General features: G+C 44.2%; 1 protein-coding gene across 2 annotated transcripts in view; it reads left to right on the top strand.

The window, feature by feature from the left end:
* The window catches only part of ENTPD3 (ectonucleoside triphosphate diphosphohydrolase 3), a 34,551-nt gene that overhangs the window by 4,220 nt on the left and 9,975 nt on the right, over positions 1 to 20,356 (top strand). For both annotated transcript variants that reach the window (XM_028161682.2, XM_028161683.2), the window contains exons 3-7: positions 64 to 191; positions 8,160 to 8,277; positions 15,631 to 15,781; positions 17,923 to 18,082; positions 18,999 to 19,235. In XM_028161682.2, coding sequence (XP_028017483.2) covers positions 64 to 191; positions 8,160 to 8,277; positions 15,631 to 15,781; positions 17,923 to 18,082; positions 18,999 to 19,235 — 794 coding nt within the window. The remainder of the gene's footprint in view (positions 1 to 63; positions 192 to 8,159; positions 8,278 to 15,630; positions 15,782 to 17,922; positions 18,083 to 18,998; positions 19,236 to 20,356) is intronic.

The raw sequence follows: 20,356 nt of genomic DNA on the forward strand, positions 1-20,356 counted from the left end.
AAAGAAGGCCAGGACCTTGTTCCCAATTCCCCCTCATGTGTCTTCTGGGTCTCCCCATTTTAGGCCTCAAGGCCCTCTCCCGAATTTCAGCCATCATCACCTTGGTTTTCTTGCTTTTGAGCATTGTGGTGCTTGTAGCTGTCACACTCATCCAGATTCACCAGAAAGAGGTTCTCCTTCCAGGACTGAAGGTAGGTGTGAAGGGGTTGGCATTGAAGGGAAGAAATGGGCTCTGACATCAATGATTCTAAACTCATGAGTTAGAAGAGAAGAAAATTCTTGCCCCTTACCTCTAGCTGGAGCCAGGGAAAGGTGTGGTAAGAACCCAGGGAGAAAGACTGGACATGCTGGGTTTGTGATGTTTGAGGTGAAAGACTGATAGTGGTGACACCTTCTCCTAGGACTGTGAGGTCTTGCTTTGACTCCTGACTGTTAGAACCAAAGCTAGACTCTGTAGCCAAGAATTATAGATGGCTACCAAAGATTTACCAGCTTGTCAGTTCCTCTAGATGACACAAACTTGCTCATGAGTGAAGACCAAGAGACCCGGGCTCTTCTTCTGGCCTAGGCTGGGTAAACAAAATCAAGGACCTGAAAGGACTTCTTGAGCTGTGTTGTGCTACCTCTGTTGAGTCTAGAAGTATGCCATGATCCCTCTGGCTCTTCCCCCCACAAAATTACTCAGGACCTTATGCTATGTTCCAGAAGCCTCTCTCAGCTCTTGATAAGTCCATCCCCAAATGGATGGTCTCTGGTAGGCTGAGAATTGTATGTATCCCTTCTGCCTTGGCTATTAAGGGTGATAGGAGGTGATCCCATGAGAGACTGTCAAATGAAAGGTGAAGAGAGTCAGTGAGTCCTTCAACCTTTTTGGGTAGAAGTCAGCAAACTTTCTCTGTAAAGGGCCAAACAGTACACATTTTAGGCTTTGAGAGCCGTTTATAGTCTCTGTTGAATATCTTCTTTTGTTTTTGTTTTTGTCTTCTTATGACTCTTTAAAAATATGAAAACCTCTCTTAGTTGGACAAGGGCCATAGGAGCTATGTTATTTGAATCTCATTTAGTATTTATCCTTGACCTTAGAGTCCTTTCTACATCTTCCTGCTGTTAGGGAGTGTTCAAAGGCTATATCTGAAATAGAGGTTTTTAAAAGGTAAAAAAGAAACTAATATTGCCTTGGCTGCATGGGTGAGTTTGCTCTACCATCCTGAGTTCACTTTTCTAAAGGATTAAAGTAAAATCTTTTTTATTTAATTAATTATTTATTTATTTATTTATTTTAATTAATTTATTTTTTTTGCCTTCACCGTGCAGCTTGTGGGATCTTAATTCTCTGACCAGGGATCCAACCTGCGGCCCAGGCAGGGAGAGCGCCAAGTCCTAACCACTGGAACACCAGGGAATTTCCTAAAAAAATTTTTTTAAATTTATTTATTGTTTTTGGCTGCGTTGGGTCTTCATTGCTGTGCGCAGGCTCTTTCTAGTTGTGGCGAGCGGGGCTCTTCATTGCAGTGCCGGGCTTCTCATTGCGGTGGCTTCCCCTGTTGTGAAGCACAGGCTGTAGGCACGCAGGCTTCAGCAGTTGCAACTCTCAGGCTTAGTAGTTGTGGCTCGCAGGCTCTAGAGCACAGTCGCAGTAGCTGTGGCGCATGGGCTTAGTTGCTCCACGGCATGTGGAATCTTCCTGGACCAGGGATCGAACCCATGTCCCCTGCATTGGCAGGCGGATTCTTAACCACTGTGCCACCAGGGAAGTCCCTAAAATCTTTTTTAGATAATGGAATTTGGTTCTTTTATAAGGTATTTTACTTAAGATTCTCAGCCCCCCATGAATAGCATGAATAAAAAAGAAAAATAAAAAGCCTTATGCAGCTGTCTAATGGTGAGAGGAAAACAAGTTATCTGGTTGTCCAAAGACATTAGCTAAGGCCTAGAGAATCTGTTTTCCCAAGTTCCAGGCACTGCCTTCTCCTATAAACTATATAAAATCAGGATTGCAACTAGGGGAAATACCATCCCCTTACACTTTGTAAATTGCTATTCAGTTGAGTGAGCATTTTTCCCTGAATTATCTCACTGAACTCTTATGCCAACTATGGAAGGAGGACAAGCACTGTCACCACCACTTTGCAAGTGAGGAAACATAGGTCTGACCAGTGGATGGCAGGACCAGAACTGAAACCCGGACCCTCTTGTTCCTACGGCTCTCTTCACTTACCTCCCGCTGTTCCTTGATCCTAAGTTCTGAACAGGGAACCCAGGAGGAGATACTGGCCTCTGCTGGGAAAACACGTCCTCCTTTGCACAGGAGGGAAGGAGGGAGGATGGATGCAGAGGCAGGAAGGTGCTGATTTGGAGGAGGGACGTGCCTCCCAATTGCGGAGAAGGCTGGTTCCACTTAGACCCCAGTAACCATTCTTAGACCCCAGTACCACCCTTAGACCCCATAAATCAAATAAACCAGCTCTAGCTGCGTTCCAGGTATATCTCTCCATGGCACAAGGGAATGTGCCCACCAAGAGTCATGCTTCCCTTCTAGAACATGCTGTGGTGCCTGGGACCCCAGAATCCAGGGTCTGTGTGGGCCTCCTGCTGAGGGCAGACCTCACCACTGGTCTGAGGGGTGGCAAAGGGGCAGCTGCTTGCAGGGAGAGTAGACAGAGCATGGGTGTGGGGTCTGAGTTAGCCCACCCTCTACAGTCAACATACAGGTGCATGAGGCTGTTTACTCTGTGGATTTGCCTGGGGGTGGGAAGAGGACAGGTCGGGGTGGGGCAGGGCGGAAGTCTTCATTTATAAAATTTTCCCTCAGGCCCTTTAAAAGTGAGGGATGAGCTGGTTAAGGCAGTTGTTTTGGGAGATGAGAGGTAAATTCAAACTGGAGGGATATGGAGGAATTAGAAGACTTGAAGAATAAACTGAGTACAGAAAAGTGGGTCCCCGAGCAGTATGGAGGGCAATGTTGAAAGAGGAGACCACACATGTTTAGTTCTGTGTCAGAGGGGTTCCCCTAGTCAAAGATGCCTGTGCAAGATGGTCATCTGGGGGTGACCCCAGGAAGAACTGTGGGGGGATGGGAAGTGAGACAGAAAGGAAGGCAGCCAATGCAGAGGCTATTACCCAGCAGGTTACCACTGTGGGCAGCTGGAGCTGTCCTGCTAGGGATTTCTGGGAGCCAGTGCAGAACTCTCACCTCAGGGGTGTCCTCTGCCATGGGCGTATAGAACATCTGCCTCACAGTCATCCTACTCAAGGGCGAATTTACACACCAGCTTCCATTAGTCATTGGTTGAGGGCTGCTCCCTGGGGAACATTAGCTCTCTAGTATTTCTGGCATATTGTGGGCTCGGGTAGGTTCAGCCAGTGGAGACAGCCTTCAGGCAGGTAGAAAGTGCATGGTTGGACATCACAGTGGTAAGGTCTGAGGGCTTGTGGGCAGGGAACCCTCAGTGACTGTTCCCTGTAGATAGATTATTATTATTCCCTTTTTTTTTTAATTTTTTTATTTATTATTTATTTATTTTTATTTTTGGCTGTGTTGGGTCTTCGTTTCTGTGCGAGGGCTTTCTCTAGTTGCGGCGAGTGGGGGCCACTCTTCATCGTGGTGCGCGGGCCTCTCACTATCGCGGCCTCTCTTGTTGCGGAGCAGAGGCTCCAGACGCTCAGGCTCAGTAGTTGTGGCTCACGGGCCCAGTTGCTCCGCGGCATGTGGGATCTTCCCAGACCAGGGCTCGAACCCGTGTCCCCTGCATTGGCAGGCAGATTCTCAACCACTGTGCCACCAGGGAAGCCCCTATTATTCCCATTTTGAAGATGAGAAAACAGAGGAACAGAAAGGGCAAATAGCTTCCCACGGTTACACAGATTGGAAATAGCAGACTTGGCATAGAAGGAAGAAAAGAGAGCAAAGAACATTGGCCTTAGGCAAGGGTTTGGAAGGACCAGTAGACGTACCCTCACCAATTAGAAGACAGTTCAGAGAGGGGGTTTTTAATCTCTTCAGAATCTCGCTGTCGGGCCCCAGTTGTAGGGGACAGGAAGTTGTATAACACAGGAATATTGGCTCAGAAGGCCCATTCTGCTTCACTGAGTGGGTTAGTTATAAGAAAAGACAGATGTCCTGGGCCAGCTGAAGCAGGAGCAGAATGACAGCTTGGAAGGGGGCGTTCCACATGCAGCTTTTCTCAGGCTGCCCAGAGACCTTTTCTTTTGTTTTGCAGTGTGTGCTAGGGGCAGGAAGGGCAGTGTGGAGGTGGAGACCAGTGAATATAAAGGCTTTTTCATTGTTTATGCTTTCATACCTTGAGCCTTGCTTTGCCTTTTTGTGTGCTGCTGACAGTTGGTTTTGAGGGGCCAGCTCCACAGTGGCCTATCTGAGGGGCCCTGGAATGTTCCTCAAGACCCACAAGAAAAGTCATGATATCTGGCTATTAAATCCAACGTTGGCCTACCTAACCTTGGTTTATCTGAGTGTAAAAGCGGAACTATTAAAACTTAGCCAACGGTGGAAATATCCCCAGTCCCTTTTTCACTGTCACTGGTCTGACCTGCTCTATCAGCTTGAAGAGTAAACATGATGACGTCGCCTTTATTTTTCACTCAGCACCCCCCACCTCAACCCCGCCGCTTTATTAAGTCCAATATCTTCCTCTTGATGTTTCGCCCTCCTAACCACGTCACAGTTGTTTAGAAGCCCTGGAGCTTCTCAGACCCATCTGATCAATACCCCACTGCCATTGCCACTCGCAGCCACATGGTGCCACTGTTGAAGAGGGGCCTGCAGGGTCCCAGGTTTCAGGGACACTCCTTTTCTGCCAGTCAGATCCCCACCTTGGGTCACATGACTCTCCAAAGCACAACAACTGGGCCAGGCTGTGTTAAAACCATTTCCTTCTAACCCTCATCCATTCTCAGTCATCAGCCTGGATATCTAGTGCCCTGTGGCCCACCCTGGTTTACCTCTTGGAGAACAAGAGTTGGGTAATTGGTTTTTTCCTTTCCAGAAGGCCCTGGCTCCTTATTCAAATTGGTGATTCTTCTCTCCAGCCAGATCTGCACACCACTTAACCAAGAGTTTGCTTCTGAGGGTCTTTGTCTGAACAAAGAAAGTCTGCCGTACCATACCAGGCACCTTCTTATTAATCAGTCATCCTGTTAAGACTTGTTTTCCTTGGAACTCAGTGAAAGCACAGGGGCTATGAGTATGGGTTTGAGAGTCAGTTAGACCCCGGCTTGATCCCAAGTCTGTGACCTTGGCTAATTATTTAACCCCTGTGAGCCTCAGTTTCCCTATCTGTCAAGTGGGGATGATGATAACACCTGCCTTATAAATGCAAAACTAAAGCCCTTTGTGCAGTGCCTGGCATATCATAAGTGTTTGCCAAATGTTTATTACTACCACTATTCTCATTATTATAGTAAGAGTAATAATGATGATGATGACGATAATGATAATAATGATAATAATAATAAACACATCTAAGAAAGCTGATCTTATGACCTTTGCTTTTGCTTTTGTTAGAAGCTCACAAAGTTCTTGAGTTTCGTACCATGGGGTTCATATGTTTCCTTTTGGTTCACCCACTGACTGTATCTTCAGCTCCACATTCAGACCATGTTTGTTTGTTTCTTTTTCTGACACTGCATTAAACAGAAGGTGACTTAACGCTTCTCATCCAAACACCCCCCACCTAGCTGAACTGAATGACATTCACTCTCCCCTTCCCCCTCCCTCCATGGAACCACACTGAGTTGCACTGATCTAGGCAAATGAGCTCTGAAAACTGATTAAAGACCAGTTTTTTCACTTTTGAAAATGCCAGTGAACGATGGTGGGGTGGGGGTGGATCGTCTTAGTGCAAAGTAGCACTGGGCCTCAAGGCTGCCCCTGTCACCACATCAGCAGGCGCCCAAGGGGCCGCCATTTCTCCTGCAAATCTCAGAGCAAAGTCTCTGGCTGCTGCCCATTCTGGTGAAAACTGAATCCCATTTTCCTGGACTTACAAATGAGAATGGACATTCTTCATTCTTTCTGATCTTGGCCCAGCAGCCTCGCGCATTCTTCATGAAGGGTTGGGATAAAGAAGATTTGGGGACAGACAGGCACCTTCTGGAGTAGCTGCCCTTTTATGCTCTCTCTCCTCTTATCAGTACCAGTCATGGAGGGGCTGGTGAGCAGCTCGGCAGCAGAGGGAAGGAAAGAAAGCAGACTGATACAGAGGCTCAGACCTCTGGAGTGCCTGGTTTCCTTCAGTTTCAACCTGTGCTTTAATCTCACGGGGAGCCTCTGCCTGGAACAGATTGTGAACAATGCATCCTCTGTTTGCCATGGGGGGTGTCATGTCAGGATCCCAGGCAACACGCACCAGACTGAAGAGCTGAGGTGAAGAGGCTATTCAAGTTCAAATACCAATGTACACAGGATGTTCTATCTTAATAGAATGGAGAAGCTGGAGTAACATTTCTTTATTTGCTCCTATTTCAAATGAAGCAAGCATTCGTGATAGAAAGTTTAGAATCAGAGGATTGGTTAAATCAGCTACTGTACATCTCATAGTGAATGTGATGAATGGCTTAAAAATCATGTCAGTATTTTCACTGGTAGGGAGGGATGTTCATGATATACTTTTATTTATTTATTTATTGGCCACGCTGCACGGCATGCGGGATCTTAGTTCCCCGACCAGGGATCGAACCCGTGCCCCCTTCAGTGGAAACGTGGAGCCTTAACCACTGGACCACCAGGGAAGTTTCCCATGATATACTTTTTAAGTAAGAAAAGGGCATTGGAGAAGATTATGTGTAGTGTAATCCTGTGTTGATTTAAAAACATATGTCTAAACACATATGTGTATATGTAGTTGTATGCACAGAAGACCACTGGAAAAGATATATAACAAGGTGTTAAAACAGTAGTTGGATTTGAGGGTGTTATTCACTTTTTTTCCTCTTTTTCTTGCTTTGCAATTTTATTTATTTTGCTTCACTGATTTTTCTATATAGCCTGTATTTATTGAGCAGCCACTAAGCATCAGGCAAATGGTCTCCTATTTACTTCTGAAAGGAAGTTGTCTGAAGACGAGGGAACCCAGAGAGGTTAGGTCTCTTATGCAATATCAGAAAAGTAGGAATCCATCTGATTTGACCTGCCTCCAGAACCCAACGTCATCTTCCCCTCTGGGACAGGCTAGGCTAACTCAATGGTGGGGGAATTGGGGGAAAGGTGCCACCCAGAAGCCTCTGATACCCTGGGCTGATTCCAAGCCCAACCAGATAGTGACCTAGGTCAGCATAACTCATTCCAGTGCCCCTAGGCTGCTAATGAATGCTCCTTCCTAGGCAGGCCTGGTCCAGGGCCTGGGCTGGGCCACACCTTCAAGCGAAGCTCCCTGGCACCTGCCTCAAGCTGCGTGAGATGGCTGGCAATACCCTCCTGTCCATTTGTTCACACACATGTCACCAAAGTGGGATAATATGTCAACATTCGTTTGTATTTTAGTTTTTTCCTCCTTAAGCAGGAATACTTTCATTCTGAAGGCCAATGCAGATATCAGTGTGTCACTCCCCTGTGAGAACTTCCTACCTATGGTTTCCTTTTGGTTGTTTATCCCAGGCTGATAGGCCAGGAAGTTTGGAGAATAGAGGGCAGCAGGTGACTGACTATATTCATTGTACTCCTGAGACCAAGGTGGCTTCTGACTGCCCCCCGCAGAGTCTGGATGAGGAGGACTCAGGAGACTGTCTTTGCATGCAAGATCTTTGGGGTACTCATCTTCAACCTTGGCTGCATACTGGAATCACCAAGGGAGCTTTAAAAACTGTTGGTGCCTGGGTCCACTGACAGAGATTCTGATTTAATGGGTCTCAGGTGCAGCCTTGGCACTGGGAGTTTCAAAAGCTCCCCAAGTGATTCTAATGTGAGGCCAAGGCTGAGAACTGCAGCCTAGAACACCTGACCCATCTCCCCCCAACCCCTCCATCCAGAGTCCATGGAGACAAAGTTGGTTTAGAGAAAATAGTTTTTTCTTTTTGGTCAGCTCCTACCTAAATGAAGCAGTGTGGGTTAAGCTCTTGGGAGGACTCAGGGTTCTCGGTGGCCCCCTGGGAAAAGGGGTCCTCAGATGCCTGTCTCTGACTCTCCCTCCCCGCCTTTTATTCAGTATGGAATCGTGCTCGATGCCGGGTCTTCCAGAACCACAGTCTACGTGTATCAATGGCCAGGAGAGAAGGAGAATAATACTGGAGTAGTCAGTCAAACCTTCAAATGTAGCGTGAAAGGTAAGGCCCAAGGGAAGCAAGGGAATGTCATAATGTCCTTCAGAGGCCTGCAGGAGTCCTGAGATGCTGCCCAGAGGCAAGGACTGAGCACTGGGCTGGGTGTCGGGGAAATATGAGACCTTGAGTTAGTGCTGCTACTCATCAGTACAGTGACCTCAGGCCAGTCCCTTCCCTTCTCTGGGTTTCGGATTTCTCATCTGTAAAATGGTGGGGGGATGTCAAGAACTGTGAATGGTGTGAGATTCTACCCTGCTGCACTTTCATGGATGCTGGTGGAAGACCCAAGACTCCTGGGTCAGAAACAAAGGAGAGTTTATTACTCACAGAGACAGCTGTAGCCCGAGTATCAGCATTTTCTTGTGCTGGTTCTGAGCCCCAATTTGCACAGGATGATGTAAAAAGGGCCAGATGGTACCTGCTCGCACAGTGGGTTATGTTACAGAAGAGGAACCCTGAGATTAGGGAATCTGAAACATTTATAATGCATACCTGCCTTTTGCTCTGGAGGGAAACACTATATCTTCTGAGCCTGTTCATTATGCAAATATCCTTGAAAAAAATAGTCCAGAACAAAGGCAGTCAGTGCCTCTGCTCATAATGCATAAACATGAGAAATTCAAGGAAAACTGTATTCCAATAGGAAAATTATATTCCAGTTGGCTGTATATGGTGGGGAAGTGGGTAGAGAGAGATAGACAGAGATGGACAATCTGTAAACCAGTAGGCGTTTGTGGCTCTGTTCCAGTAAAGCTTTCTTTATGGACCCTGAAATTTTGAATTTCATATAATTCTCAAATGCCACAAAATATATTAAAAAAAGATTTTCCCCACCATTTAAAAATAATGTAAGAATATCTTAGCTCACAGGCTGTATAATAGAAGGTGGTGAACTGTATATGGCCAGTGAGCTGCCGATCCCTGACACAGAACAGCATCAACATCTTTAATGACCCTCCACGCACTCCCTGCCTCCTCCACAACATATTCGGAATGTTAGATTGATGGTTTACTTGTTCTTCTTTAGTTTTGTCCTTATGCATTTAGTTTTTCCTGGTTTTGAAAATGGAATCAAGCACATATTTATTTAATTAGAAGCAAACGTTTATTCTGTAATTTGCTTTGTTCACTACCACTGGGTTTTTAAGATTCATCTATGCTGCAATGAGTAGCAGTATCTGGTTCATTTTTCCCTGTTGATGGATATTTGTATTTCCCTGGTAACTAATAAGGTTAAGTATATTTTTATATATTTATGACTCTTTCTATTTCTGTGAAATGCCTGTTCATGTCTTTTGCTCATTTTTCTACCAAATTGCTTGAATTCTTCCTTTTGAGTCCTAGGAATTCTTTATCTATATTCTGAATATGAATGCTTTGCTAGTATTATTATCATATTGTTGCTAATATCCTCTCACAGTTTATGGTGTGTCTTTTTAATTTCTTCATGATATCTTCTGACAAATAGAAGTTCTTAATTTTTATGTAGGTACAATTATCAATCTTCTCCCTTTTGGTTTGCACTTTTATACGTTTTATTTAAGAAATCCTTCCCTATCCTGAGGTCATAAAGATATTCTTCTATCAAAAGTTTTGGACTTCCCTGGCGGTCCAGTGGTTAAGACTTCACGCTTCCACTGCAGGGAGCATGGGTTCAATCCCTGGTCAGGGAACTAAGATCCTGCATGACGCATGGAGCAGCCAAAAAAAAAAAACAGTTTTATAATTTTGCCTTTTACAATTAAGCCTTTAGTCCACATAATCAAGCCCAGTTAGTGAGTGTGTATGTATGCACCACCCTCTTTAGAGCATTATGATCTTTGACTTGGCCTGGATCTTCCCAACCAGTATGTCCTGAATGGGTTACAGGGATACCCTCAGCCTATAGGACAAGTTATAGACTCTGAACCAGTCCTCCCAACCCAAGCAACTTCCTTCATTTCCCTCAATGAGCTGCCCAAATAGAATACTTTCTTGCAGGTCATGGCATGGAAAAAGTTGGGAAGCAGAATTAGCCTTTCCCATAGGGAGACCAAGCGTCTTCTCTGGATAACCAGGGTGCGTTCTGATCATATGCCCTTCCATGGAGGGCAGCCAGGAGCTCGCCTTCCCTGGGACATAGGTGTCACAGTTAAGATGTCCAGACAGAGTCTGGGATGCAAGGGAGTGATTAGCAATCCGCACCCATGGAAGGAAGGCGGAAGAAGGAGGATTGGACAGAAAGAGAAGTCAGATTGCAACCCAGGCCTGACAGAGCTCCAGCCAATTAGAGATGTCCTGCATTGGGTATGAATGGGCTGACATGGCTGGGCTGTGATCCCCCCGTCACTGTCAGTCATTGGATGTTGCCATCCTGGGAAGAAGATGTTGAGCAAGGCAGCTCTCTGCAGCTGAGGCAAACCCCGAAGGAGCTAACTGCTGAGACACTAAGCCTTCCTTTGAAGGGGCATCTGCATGGCACCTCTCTGGGCTCCTCACAACAGGGGACTTCCATGTTTTCTGAGTACTGCTTGCATTGTTCCCACAATTCATAAGCGGCAGCACCGTCGCTCAAACTTCAGCCAGAGATCCCATCTCTGTTCTCCTAACTTCCGAGCCATTTCTTCACCCCCAAGCATGAAAGAGGATGCTTTCTTTAGGAAAGAGAGACCAGTCATTCCAAGCGGAGAGGATAGTGTAGGACAGTGATTAAGATGTCACCTTATCCCTACTGCGGGAACTCTAGAAAGTTATCTAACCTCTCTGAGTCTTGACTCACTCATCTCTAAAATAAAAAGCATAATAATAGTAATACCAACCCCACAGGAATTATTTGAATATTAAATGACATAATATATATAAAGCAGGTAGCAAATGCCTGGCATACAGTAGGCACTCAATAAGTGTTAGCTATTATTAATTATGGGGCACCACACTTTAGAGTTCCTGGTGGATATTCTTGCTAAAAGGTTATCCTAACATAGCTGTAAGATCTGCCTCTATACCCGGGAGGGCAATTCAGCCAAGTCAGTCCTGATGGCCTCGGACTGTAGAAAGAGGTGGCACTTTCATGGGGAGGGACCCAGGCAGTCTCTCAGGGGTAGGGGCCCTTGGCCCACCCTGGATGTGATTTAGGGGAGGGGCAGGGTCACGGAGCCCACACCACATCCATAAATGGATCTTCCCTTTGATCACAGTAGCCTCAGGGATCCATATATACTCGCAATGACCAGAAGACCAAAAATTACAGCTCAAATTACAGAGTTAAAGTTTGGCAAGTGTCATCCCCTGGAAGACAGGCAGCTTCGCCAAGCATAATTTGGGTTTCTAGTTTCTCAGTTGCAAATTTCCCCAGGTCTCCCCTGCCTTGGCCAGTTTGAGGGGTTGGTGAGTGCTTTCTTGCCCAACAGTGTTTCCCGAATGCCCAGGGCCTCAGAAATTTCTTTCTCAGGGGGTCCCTGGTGAGTATCCAGGCCTCAGGTGCTGTTTTCCGTGAGTTCACTGGGTGCTGCTTTAGCTGCTGGTCCCCACGCTGGTGTCTGTTGCTCTGGCTGCTTGTTTTAAAGCCATTCCCTCAGGGTCACTGGTTCCTTGCCTGCCCCTCATCTCTTTTGCAGGAGGCACTGCTTATGGTTCCTGCTGCCTTCTCTCACAGGAAACATTCATGTTTTCCCTTTAAATCAGCAGTTAAAAATTCTTTAAACTCCACTAGAGCCTAAACTTAACCATCTCCTCCACTGAAATACCTTAAAAGAGTTGCTCTAGGGACCAGGCCACTACAGTATTGGAAAGTATCCCTTGCTCATGTCTTTTGCTTTTGTCCCACCTCAAGTAAGTCTTGTGCCAGCTGTCCAACCCTCTCTTCCCAGATTGGAATAGCAGTTTTAGCTCTTTTCTTGGGATTGTGGATCCCAGTATCCCATGAACCTATGAATCCAATCTCCTTTTCCCTCTGGGAGGCTTAAGGAACCTTATGCAAATAGGCCCCCGAGGGGCATGCTCAAATACCCCACATTTCCACATTCTAGCAAGGCTCCTAACCTGTTCCTATCCAGAGACCAGCTCTGGCAGAATATATTTTGTTTGCTCTAGATTGGACTACACAATCCCCTTACTATAGTATTGTGAGCTGATGTGAAAATCTCATTGACTGATTGACTGATTGATTCATGCACTTAATAAATATTTATTGGGTGCCTGCTGTCTGCCAGTAACTGTTCTTGACACTGGGAATTCTAAAATAACCAAAATATACAAAGTCTCTGCTGTTACAGAACTTACAGTCTAATGAAGGAGACAGAATAAATGGGTATATGATGTCAGGGAGAAGTGCTGTGAGGAGAAACTAAGCCAGCTAGGTGGATAGAGAGTGATCATTCTATTTCATGGGAGAGCAAAGAAGGTGATAGCTAAGCAGAGACCAAACTGAGATGAGAGAGTGAGCTGTGCACCTGTTTGAGGGAAGAATGTGCTGAGCAGAGGGCGTGGCAAAAGAAAATGCCAAGGGTGACAGCTGCTCAGCATTTTCTAGGAAAAGCAAAGGGGCCGATGTGGCTGGAGCAGAACGAGTAAGAGAAACAAAAGTGAGAAATGAGGCCAAAGCTGTCACCGAGGCCAGCTCATAGAGGACCTTGAGATGCAGTAAGGGGTTTGACATTTACTCAAATGAATTTTCTTCAAAGTATATTGGGAAGCCATTAGGAGATTCTGATCAGGGAACTAACACGATACGACATAATTTTAACAGGTCACTCTGTCAATGTAGAATACGTAGTCAAGAGACTAAGATTAGAAGCAGGGAAACCAGGGCTATTAGAGCAGTGCAAGTGGGAGGTGACGTTTTGGTGGTCTGGCCTAGACTGGTGCTTCTCAACATGGGGTGATGTTGCCCCCCAGGGAATATTTATCAATGCCTGGGACATTTTTTGGTTTTCATAACTGGGGTTGGCCATGCTGCTGGCATCTAGTAGTAGAGAACAAGGATGCTGCTAACCATTGCATAACTCACAGACAGCCCACAAAACAAAGAATAATCCAGCCCAAAACATCAGTAGTGCTGAGGTTGAGAAACACTGATCGAGAATGGTTCTGGGAAAGGGAGTGAGAAGTGCTCAGATTTGAGAGGTATTTTGAAAGTAGAGCCAACAAGATTTTTATGATAGATTCAATATGCAGCATCCTGGTTGATGGTGCCTGAACATTAGTTCTGACCTGAGTAACTGCATGCATGAAGGTACCATCTCCTTAGAGTGGGCAACACTGAGGGTAGAGTAGGTTGGGGCCATGGCAGGGATTAAGGAATTTGGTTTCAAATATATTAAGTTGGAGATGCCTATAAATCATCTAAGTCAAGGGACAGCAAACTTTTCCTGTAAAGAGCTAGAGGATAAATATTTTTCATTTGTTGGCCATATGATCTCTGTTGTAACCATTTAACTCTCCCACTTTAGCATGAAAGCAGCCATAGACAATATGCAGACAAATTAGCATGTATGTATTTCAAGAAAGCTTCATTTATGGACACTTGTACATGCCTAATAGGATACACCCTAAGGACAAAAAGAACTTCAAAAAATCTTAAATTGTTTTCAATAATCCTATAATTGGTGGTAGTGCTTGTCATACTGAGACTGTTGTGTGTGGATTGTGAAATAAAGCAAATGAGTTATTAAGTTGGAGGGGCTGGGAAACAGGCTAGGAAAAGGAAGATAAAGATACAAGATCAATGAATTCAAGGAAGAACTTGAAGTTTTGAATTAGAAATACCGCTAAGAATTCATGATGTGTTTTCTCTTGAAATAAAGTTTTCTCTAGGTCTGTCTTCTGGAAAGGCTTTCAGTAAGCAACCTAGCTTCCAAATTTTGAATGCTAAATACTGTTACTCAATAAAAGAAACCAGGATTCCTTGGAGAAACAGCAGATTCCAGATCTGGGGCAGGAAATATATAGGTCATTGATACATCTCATCATATCAGAAAGCAGAAAAGTTCTTAAAGGTTTCTGAGATCATGTCAAAAGGACTCAGCTGCCAAATTGAAGAGAGCGCCACTGGACAAGATAGGCCACCAATAAGAATAGTAACTGCAATGAATTGAAACATATCAAATATATCTTTAGATTCATATGCCCTTAAACAAACAAACAAACGAACAAAATCCCTTATTGGTTAAATTAGGTAGATACTAGCGATGCAATCTATATTTTTTAAGCTGGTAAATAAAGGGAAAGAATCAAGCACTTATCCCCTGCCTTCCCTGTACAAACTGTACTGTAGGGTAATCAAATAGTTAACGATGAGGAAGTTTTCCTTTTATAAAAGCATTTTAGGTAAAAAGTGAAGCAAGAATGATGGAAATAAAATATCAGCATTTCATAAACCCTAATGAATGGAGTAATGAATGGATCTAAGCAATGATCATTGATGCTTGTTAACAGCACAAAGAGAGAAACAACCAGATGCTTGTGCCTCTTATTGGAAATGCACATCCCTATAAACTACTCTTTCTGAAAAAGTTCAAACCTGAATCTGATTAAGCCTCTGCATTCAGTTACCAATTTATAGAAAAAAACTGGGACCAAATAACATGTTAAATGAATCATGGGGCTGCAATCAGCGAATTCTAGACTGTGGGAAACTATAAGACAAATGAAATTGCAAGGAAAAAAATGTTTAATTACAAAGAAAAATTAGAAAGGGGGGGCAGAATCTATATATTAAAAGAGACTTAAGAGACATGCCAACCAATTATAATGGATGGAATTTATTTGGGCCCTAGTTCAAACAAACTAGAAAGAAAGAGAGAGGTGGAGGGAGAGAGAGGGAGAGAAAAAAATATGAATATGGAGGAAACGTGAACCTTAATTAGATATTTAATTATATTAAGGGATTATTTTTAACATTTTTAGGTAGAATAATGAGACTATGGTTATGTTTCTTTAAAAGAATTCTTATCTTTTAATGATACATACTGAAATATTTATAGAATGAAATGATACCATGTCTGCAGTTTGCTTCATGAGGAGAGAATGGGAGAGTGCAGATGGAGCAAGACTGATCATTGTTGAAACTGGAAGATGGGTGCATGGGTTTGTTATACTCTTCTCCCTACTTTTATTTATATTTGAAATTTCCATGATGAGAACTTTTTTTTAAAAGCAGGTCTTGGCTCATTACTTTTTTCACCTTTGTAATTCTTTCCTTCCATATTTTGGGAATTGACTCATCTGTGTGACCACGTGGAACTTAGCACATACACAATTTTCAGCCCCCTACAAAAACCCATTAATTTCCAGAGCTGATTTATTTTATATTTAAAAGTTGTACTGCTCTTGTTGGTTCCTGGGAAGGCTAAGAAGTGCTGACTGCTTGCTCTTCAGGCTCTGGGATCTCCAGCTATGGGGAAAACCCTCAAGATGCCCCCAAAGCCTTTGAGGACTGCATGCAAAAAGTCAAGGGGCACATTCCAGCCCACCTCCATGGATCCACCTGCATTTACCTGGGGGCCACAGCTGGGATGCGCTTGCTGAGGTAAGGGCTGGAATGGCACACAGGAGCCCTTTGGACCAAAATAACCAGGAATGTGTTGAATTCTTTCCAAGAATGTAACTCTATTTCTGGGAATAAATCCAAAAGAAAGAAGCCCATATTCTGCCATAAATTTAGGCTTTAAAAGTTGGGAAACTTTTAGTCTTTATCTTAATACTCAGAAAGAAACAGTTCTATATTTGATTCCCTTCCCCATGGTGATTTTACTGAGCACTCTGAAAATAAAAAAGTGACAGGAAATCTAATCATGGGATGTACCTCTAGTTTTCCAGAAAAGTAGAAACTGTTTTTGACTCCTGGTATTTTAACACCTGTGGACAACCGTCTCCACTAAATGCAACCCACTATACTACTAAGCTGTTTAGCTTCTACCCATGTACAAAATGTCACTGAGATCTGCTTTCAAATAATGGGATTTCTGCTCCTCACTCCAAAGCCTGTGGCTTTACATAAAAACAAACATCTCATTTCATTCAATTAAGCAGTTCCTTCTAAATTTGTAGCCATGACTTTTAGCCCAGTTGCATTGTTTTTGAATGTCCTTTCTCTTCATTTTTTTCTCCATGATAATATTTCCTTGACCTTGAAATAAAAGAAAAATAGTTTTTAAAAAAAACACATCAAACTTAAATCTACCTAAATTAAAGGGTAGATGCTGCCCTAAACTTTGATAATAAGGCTTTCTCCCCAAAAGATGACACTCATTCTGCTTCAAAGCCACTTTGTCTGTGATCCCAGGAATGTAAAATTACATGTATTTTCTTCATGTGGGCATGAAGAAAATACAAAGGAACAACAGAGGCACTTTAAGATGATCATCAAAAAAAATCATGAAGCACTCTCAGTTGGACTGAGCCCTTTCCTTGTAGTTTTCCTCTCCTTTTTTCTATTCCTCTGTGCTGGTTGACCAAGTAGAATGCGGAAAGAAGTCAGATTTCTTTGCTTACTCTTGGAATCTGCAGTGTGTTTTCAAAATTATTGTGTTTACCTGAAATAGAAATGTCATAGAAATCCCCTTCTTCTGCCTTTTCTTTCTTACGGAAACAAAGAACTCAACTTTTTCTTGGTTGCTTTTTTCTCCCAGTCCTCTCGGTGAGAAATCATTCAAAGGCTCTGTAATTTATAGCCCATGACAAAAACCATGGAATACAAAAGTTTGCCAGTTGGGGAAAAAGTGAATGTCGCATTTGAATAAATTAAATATTAATGCCTCCTTGTGAAACTTTCTGATGGTGATCCATTTCTTCTGAGGAACTAGTTGATATTTTAATTGCTAGAAAAGTCAAATATAGAAAAAACAATAATTTGAGAATCTCTGGGATGGGAATTAATAAAACTAGGAAAATTCTTAATTATTTTCCAAGCGGTGATAATTTGCTACTGAACTGGAATGGACTTCTGCTTGTAGCATTTCTCTTTCTTCTTCTTCAGCCAAGAGTGAGCCAGTGCCCCTGGCTTTCTTAACCCACTGATGAAAGGGAAAAGAGTCTCCCAAGTGAGCTTTCTTTCATAAAATGGCAGCAGATGAATGATAGTATTACTCTACATCATGGGTGACATGAACGCTATGTTACCACTCCTCCATGGGTCAGCACACCAATGAATTTCAATTCAGTGACAGCCATGATGGCCATCATATCCCCTCACGATGAAGCCCTCCCAAAGAGCAAAGCTGGGACAGCTGAAAACTCAACCCTCTTCCTTTCCCCCTCCCTCCTAAGCTCCCCTTCCTTCTGGCCTGATGAGGGCTTCTTTATATGGTGCCCCAAGAGATTACTTATGCCACTCCTATGCCTTCACCGATCTCCTTTCCTCTGCTGATCTGAGACAGAGCAATGGTGACTGAGTAGGAGGCTCTTTTCATTAGCTGGTTGCTAGAGAGAGGGATAGGAACAGGTAGGGGAGAAGAGAACAAGCGGTATTTTTACTGGTAGCTATTTTCCTGCTTGGCAGTTTGACAGGTAACAAGTGCATCCTGCCTTGCCTGGGAAGCTTCAACTTGTACAGGGGGTTGCCATGTCTTATATACATCTGGAAAACTGTCCCTGCCTGAAGGGGATGGGGGTGTTATTTTAAGATTGTTGTCTGGGCACTCAGCCTTTTGTGTTCTGTGCCTTGCATAGGTTGCAAAACGAAACAGCAGCTAATGAAGTCCTTGCGAGCATCCAAAACTACTTCGAGTCTCAGCCCTTTGATTTTAGGGATGCTCAAATCATTTCTGGGCAAGAGGAAGGGATTTATGGATGGATTACAGCCAACTATTTAATGGGAAATTTCCTGGAGGTGTGTGAAAACAAATGCATGGTTTTTAATCTTGCTGTTTATCCTGTCCCCTGTGGTTGGTAACTTAAGCAGAGGTACATGCCAACAGGGCCATCTGTCCTGCATTGTTCCTATCATGTAATGAATTAGGGAAACATCTATGATACAACAGCTAAGAAAAGACACGTATAGCTAGGACAAAGCCGTGGATCCTAAACAGGACCAAATGCATGGGGGAGGGGGAATATCATCATTTTACTAGCTAATAAGAAATTAGAGGCAGGGGAGGATCTAAATCTAGCAGTGGGCTATGAGTCTTTTGAAGGACACCTGGAAAATGACCCTTCCAAGAAGTCCCATAGCCATCTGGAATTTACAGAGCCCTCAGGCAGCTTTCTTCCCAACTCATTCTGTGTCCTCAGGTCTCCTCACATTCCAGTCTCCATACTTCCTGCTCCTTTGGTGCAGAGGACACCATACTATGTTCAGCCTAAGAGCTATTTTCTTCCCCCTTGAATATATTTTTAATTAAATTAAATTAATTTAGTTAATATTTTGGAAAATTCACATAAAAATCCACATTTCTGCCCCCTTCACTCCCCAAAAGTTGGAGGAGATGGTCACAGCAGACTCACATTCCTGCATGGCAACAACCAACTGGAACAGAGTATAGCTGATGCATTCCCCAGTTTGTCCCAGGCCCCACCATTCCCTACAGTCTACACCTCATTCCCTATTGTCTACTCACTCATTTATGTTGCCTGTACAGTCCCTGTAAGCATTTGAGTTCACCACCCCTGAAATAAAGGAGAGATCTGGCCCTGAATGCTTCCCATGTCATACTTAGCAATAAGAGATGGGTCTTGGGTGAAGAACCCTAGCCAATCAGAGATGGTACCTTTGGTCTTTTTTCTTGTTTCTTTTTCCCACTGTGTAGAAGAGCCTGTGGCATATGTGGGTGCATCCGAATGGAAAGGAGACCACAGGTGCCCTGGATTTAGGCGGTGCCTCCACCCAAATATCCTTCGCGGTGGAAGAGAAGAACGTGGGGCTGAACACCAGCGACATCGTGAAGGTGTCCCTGTATGGCTATGAGTACACACTCTACACACATAGCTTCCAGTGTTATGGCCGCAATGAGGCTGAGAAGAGGTTTCTGGCAATTCTCCTTCAGGTACGTGAGCCAGGGGGCAACGGGTATTCCCTCGGGGGTCTTAGCTGAGAGGAAGATGCCTTGCCTTCTGGGGTCTGTCCTTTCCACTCCAATTAGAAGGTGGATGGAAACAGCAGCATTTTCCTGTGTACTTGTGGGCATCCAAGCTCTCTCTCTCTCTGATGTGTTGACCATTTCCAGTGTATTTGAGTCAGAAGTCCAGGGAAATTCCAGAGCTCCAGATGTTTTATAAATGATTCAGGACTTGGGATCCCTTTATGGACACAAGCTGTTTTAAACCAGTAGCTAAATAAACCTGAGAATGTTGAGACTCCCCTGAGTGCAGACAAAATAATAAAAGTGGTCACATGGGAAATGCTTGCTGACAGGGGAGAGGGCAGAGCCCTCCCCAGGCTCAGGCTTCTTTTACATGAGCCTATATTAGGCAGATTTCATGCCCTTTATATGGTGGGATCTTAGAGCAGCCGAATTCCATCACATCAGTCAGTAATTCATATGGTAAATGATGAATTAGGCACAGATGGCTACTTCAGGCATCAGCTAGAAGGCTGTCACTAATATGAACTTGACATTAGTACTGTATGTGTCAGCAAGGGCACTAGCACCATGGATGCGACCCAAGATCCCAAACTCCAGTGCTAAGAGGACATCAATCTCAGCCATGGATGAGAAGGGAAGATGAAGACGAAGGGAAAACGAAGGGAAGGAGGCTTGATCACCTAGAGGGGCATGGGGCCAACCGGAGGCCACAGATCCTGGCTTCTGATGGGGCCCAGGGGCAGGAGACAAGAGCTGGGTCAGCATATGAACATAGTGGACACAGCATCAGTAGCTTAACCCCCACCACTGCAACCTACTTTGGTCATTGAAGAAGGAAGCAGTATTCCCCAGCCATTAGCCTGTAGAAAATTGGGTTGGTTCACAAAAGTGTCATCAGCAGAACTCACATCTTCAGATCCCTGTATTTACTGAGTAGTCATGCAGGGTAGGTGGTGAGAATTCACCCTCCAGGTCTGGCCCTCTTCCCAAAACTTCTCTTTCAGCCTCACAGGAAAGGCTGGAGCCCCAGTACACATGCATGCCACATGTATTGTTGGGAGAGCCTGAGCACTCCTGGGAAG

This window comes from Balaenoptera acutorostrata, chromosome 10 (assembly GCF_949987535.1).
Source record: "Balaenoptera acutorostrata chromosome 10, mBalAcu1.1, whole genome shotgun sequence".
Classification (NCBI taxonomy): domain Eukaryota; kingdom Metazoa; phylum Chordata; class Mammalia; order Artiodactyla; family Balaenopteridae; genus Balaenoptera; species Balaenoptera acutorostrata.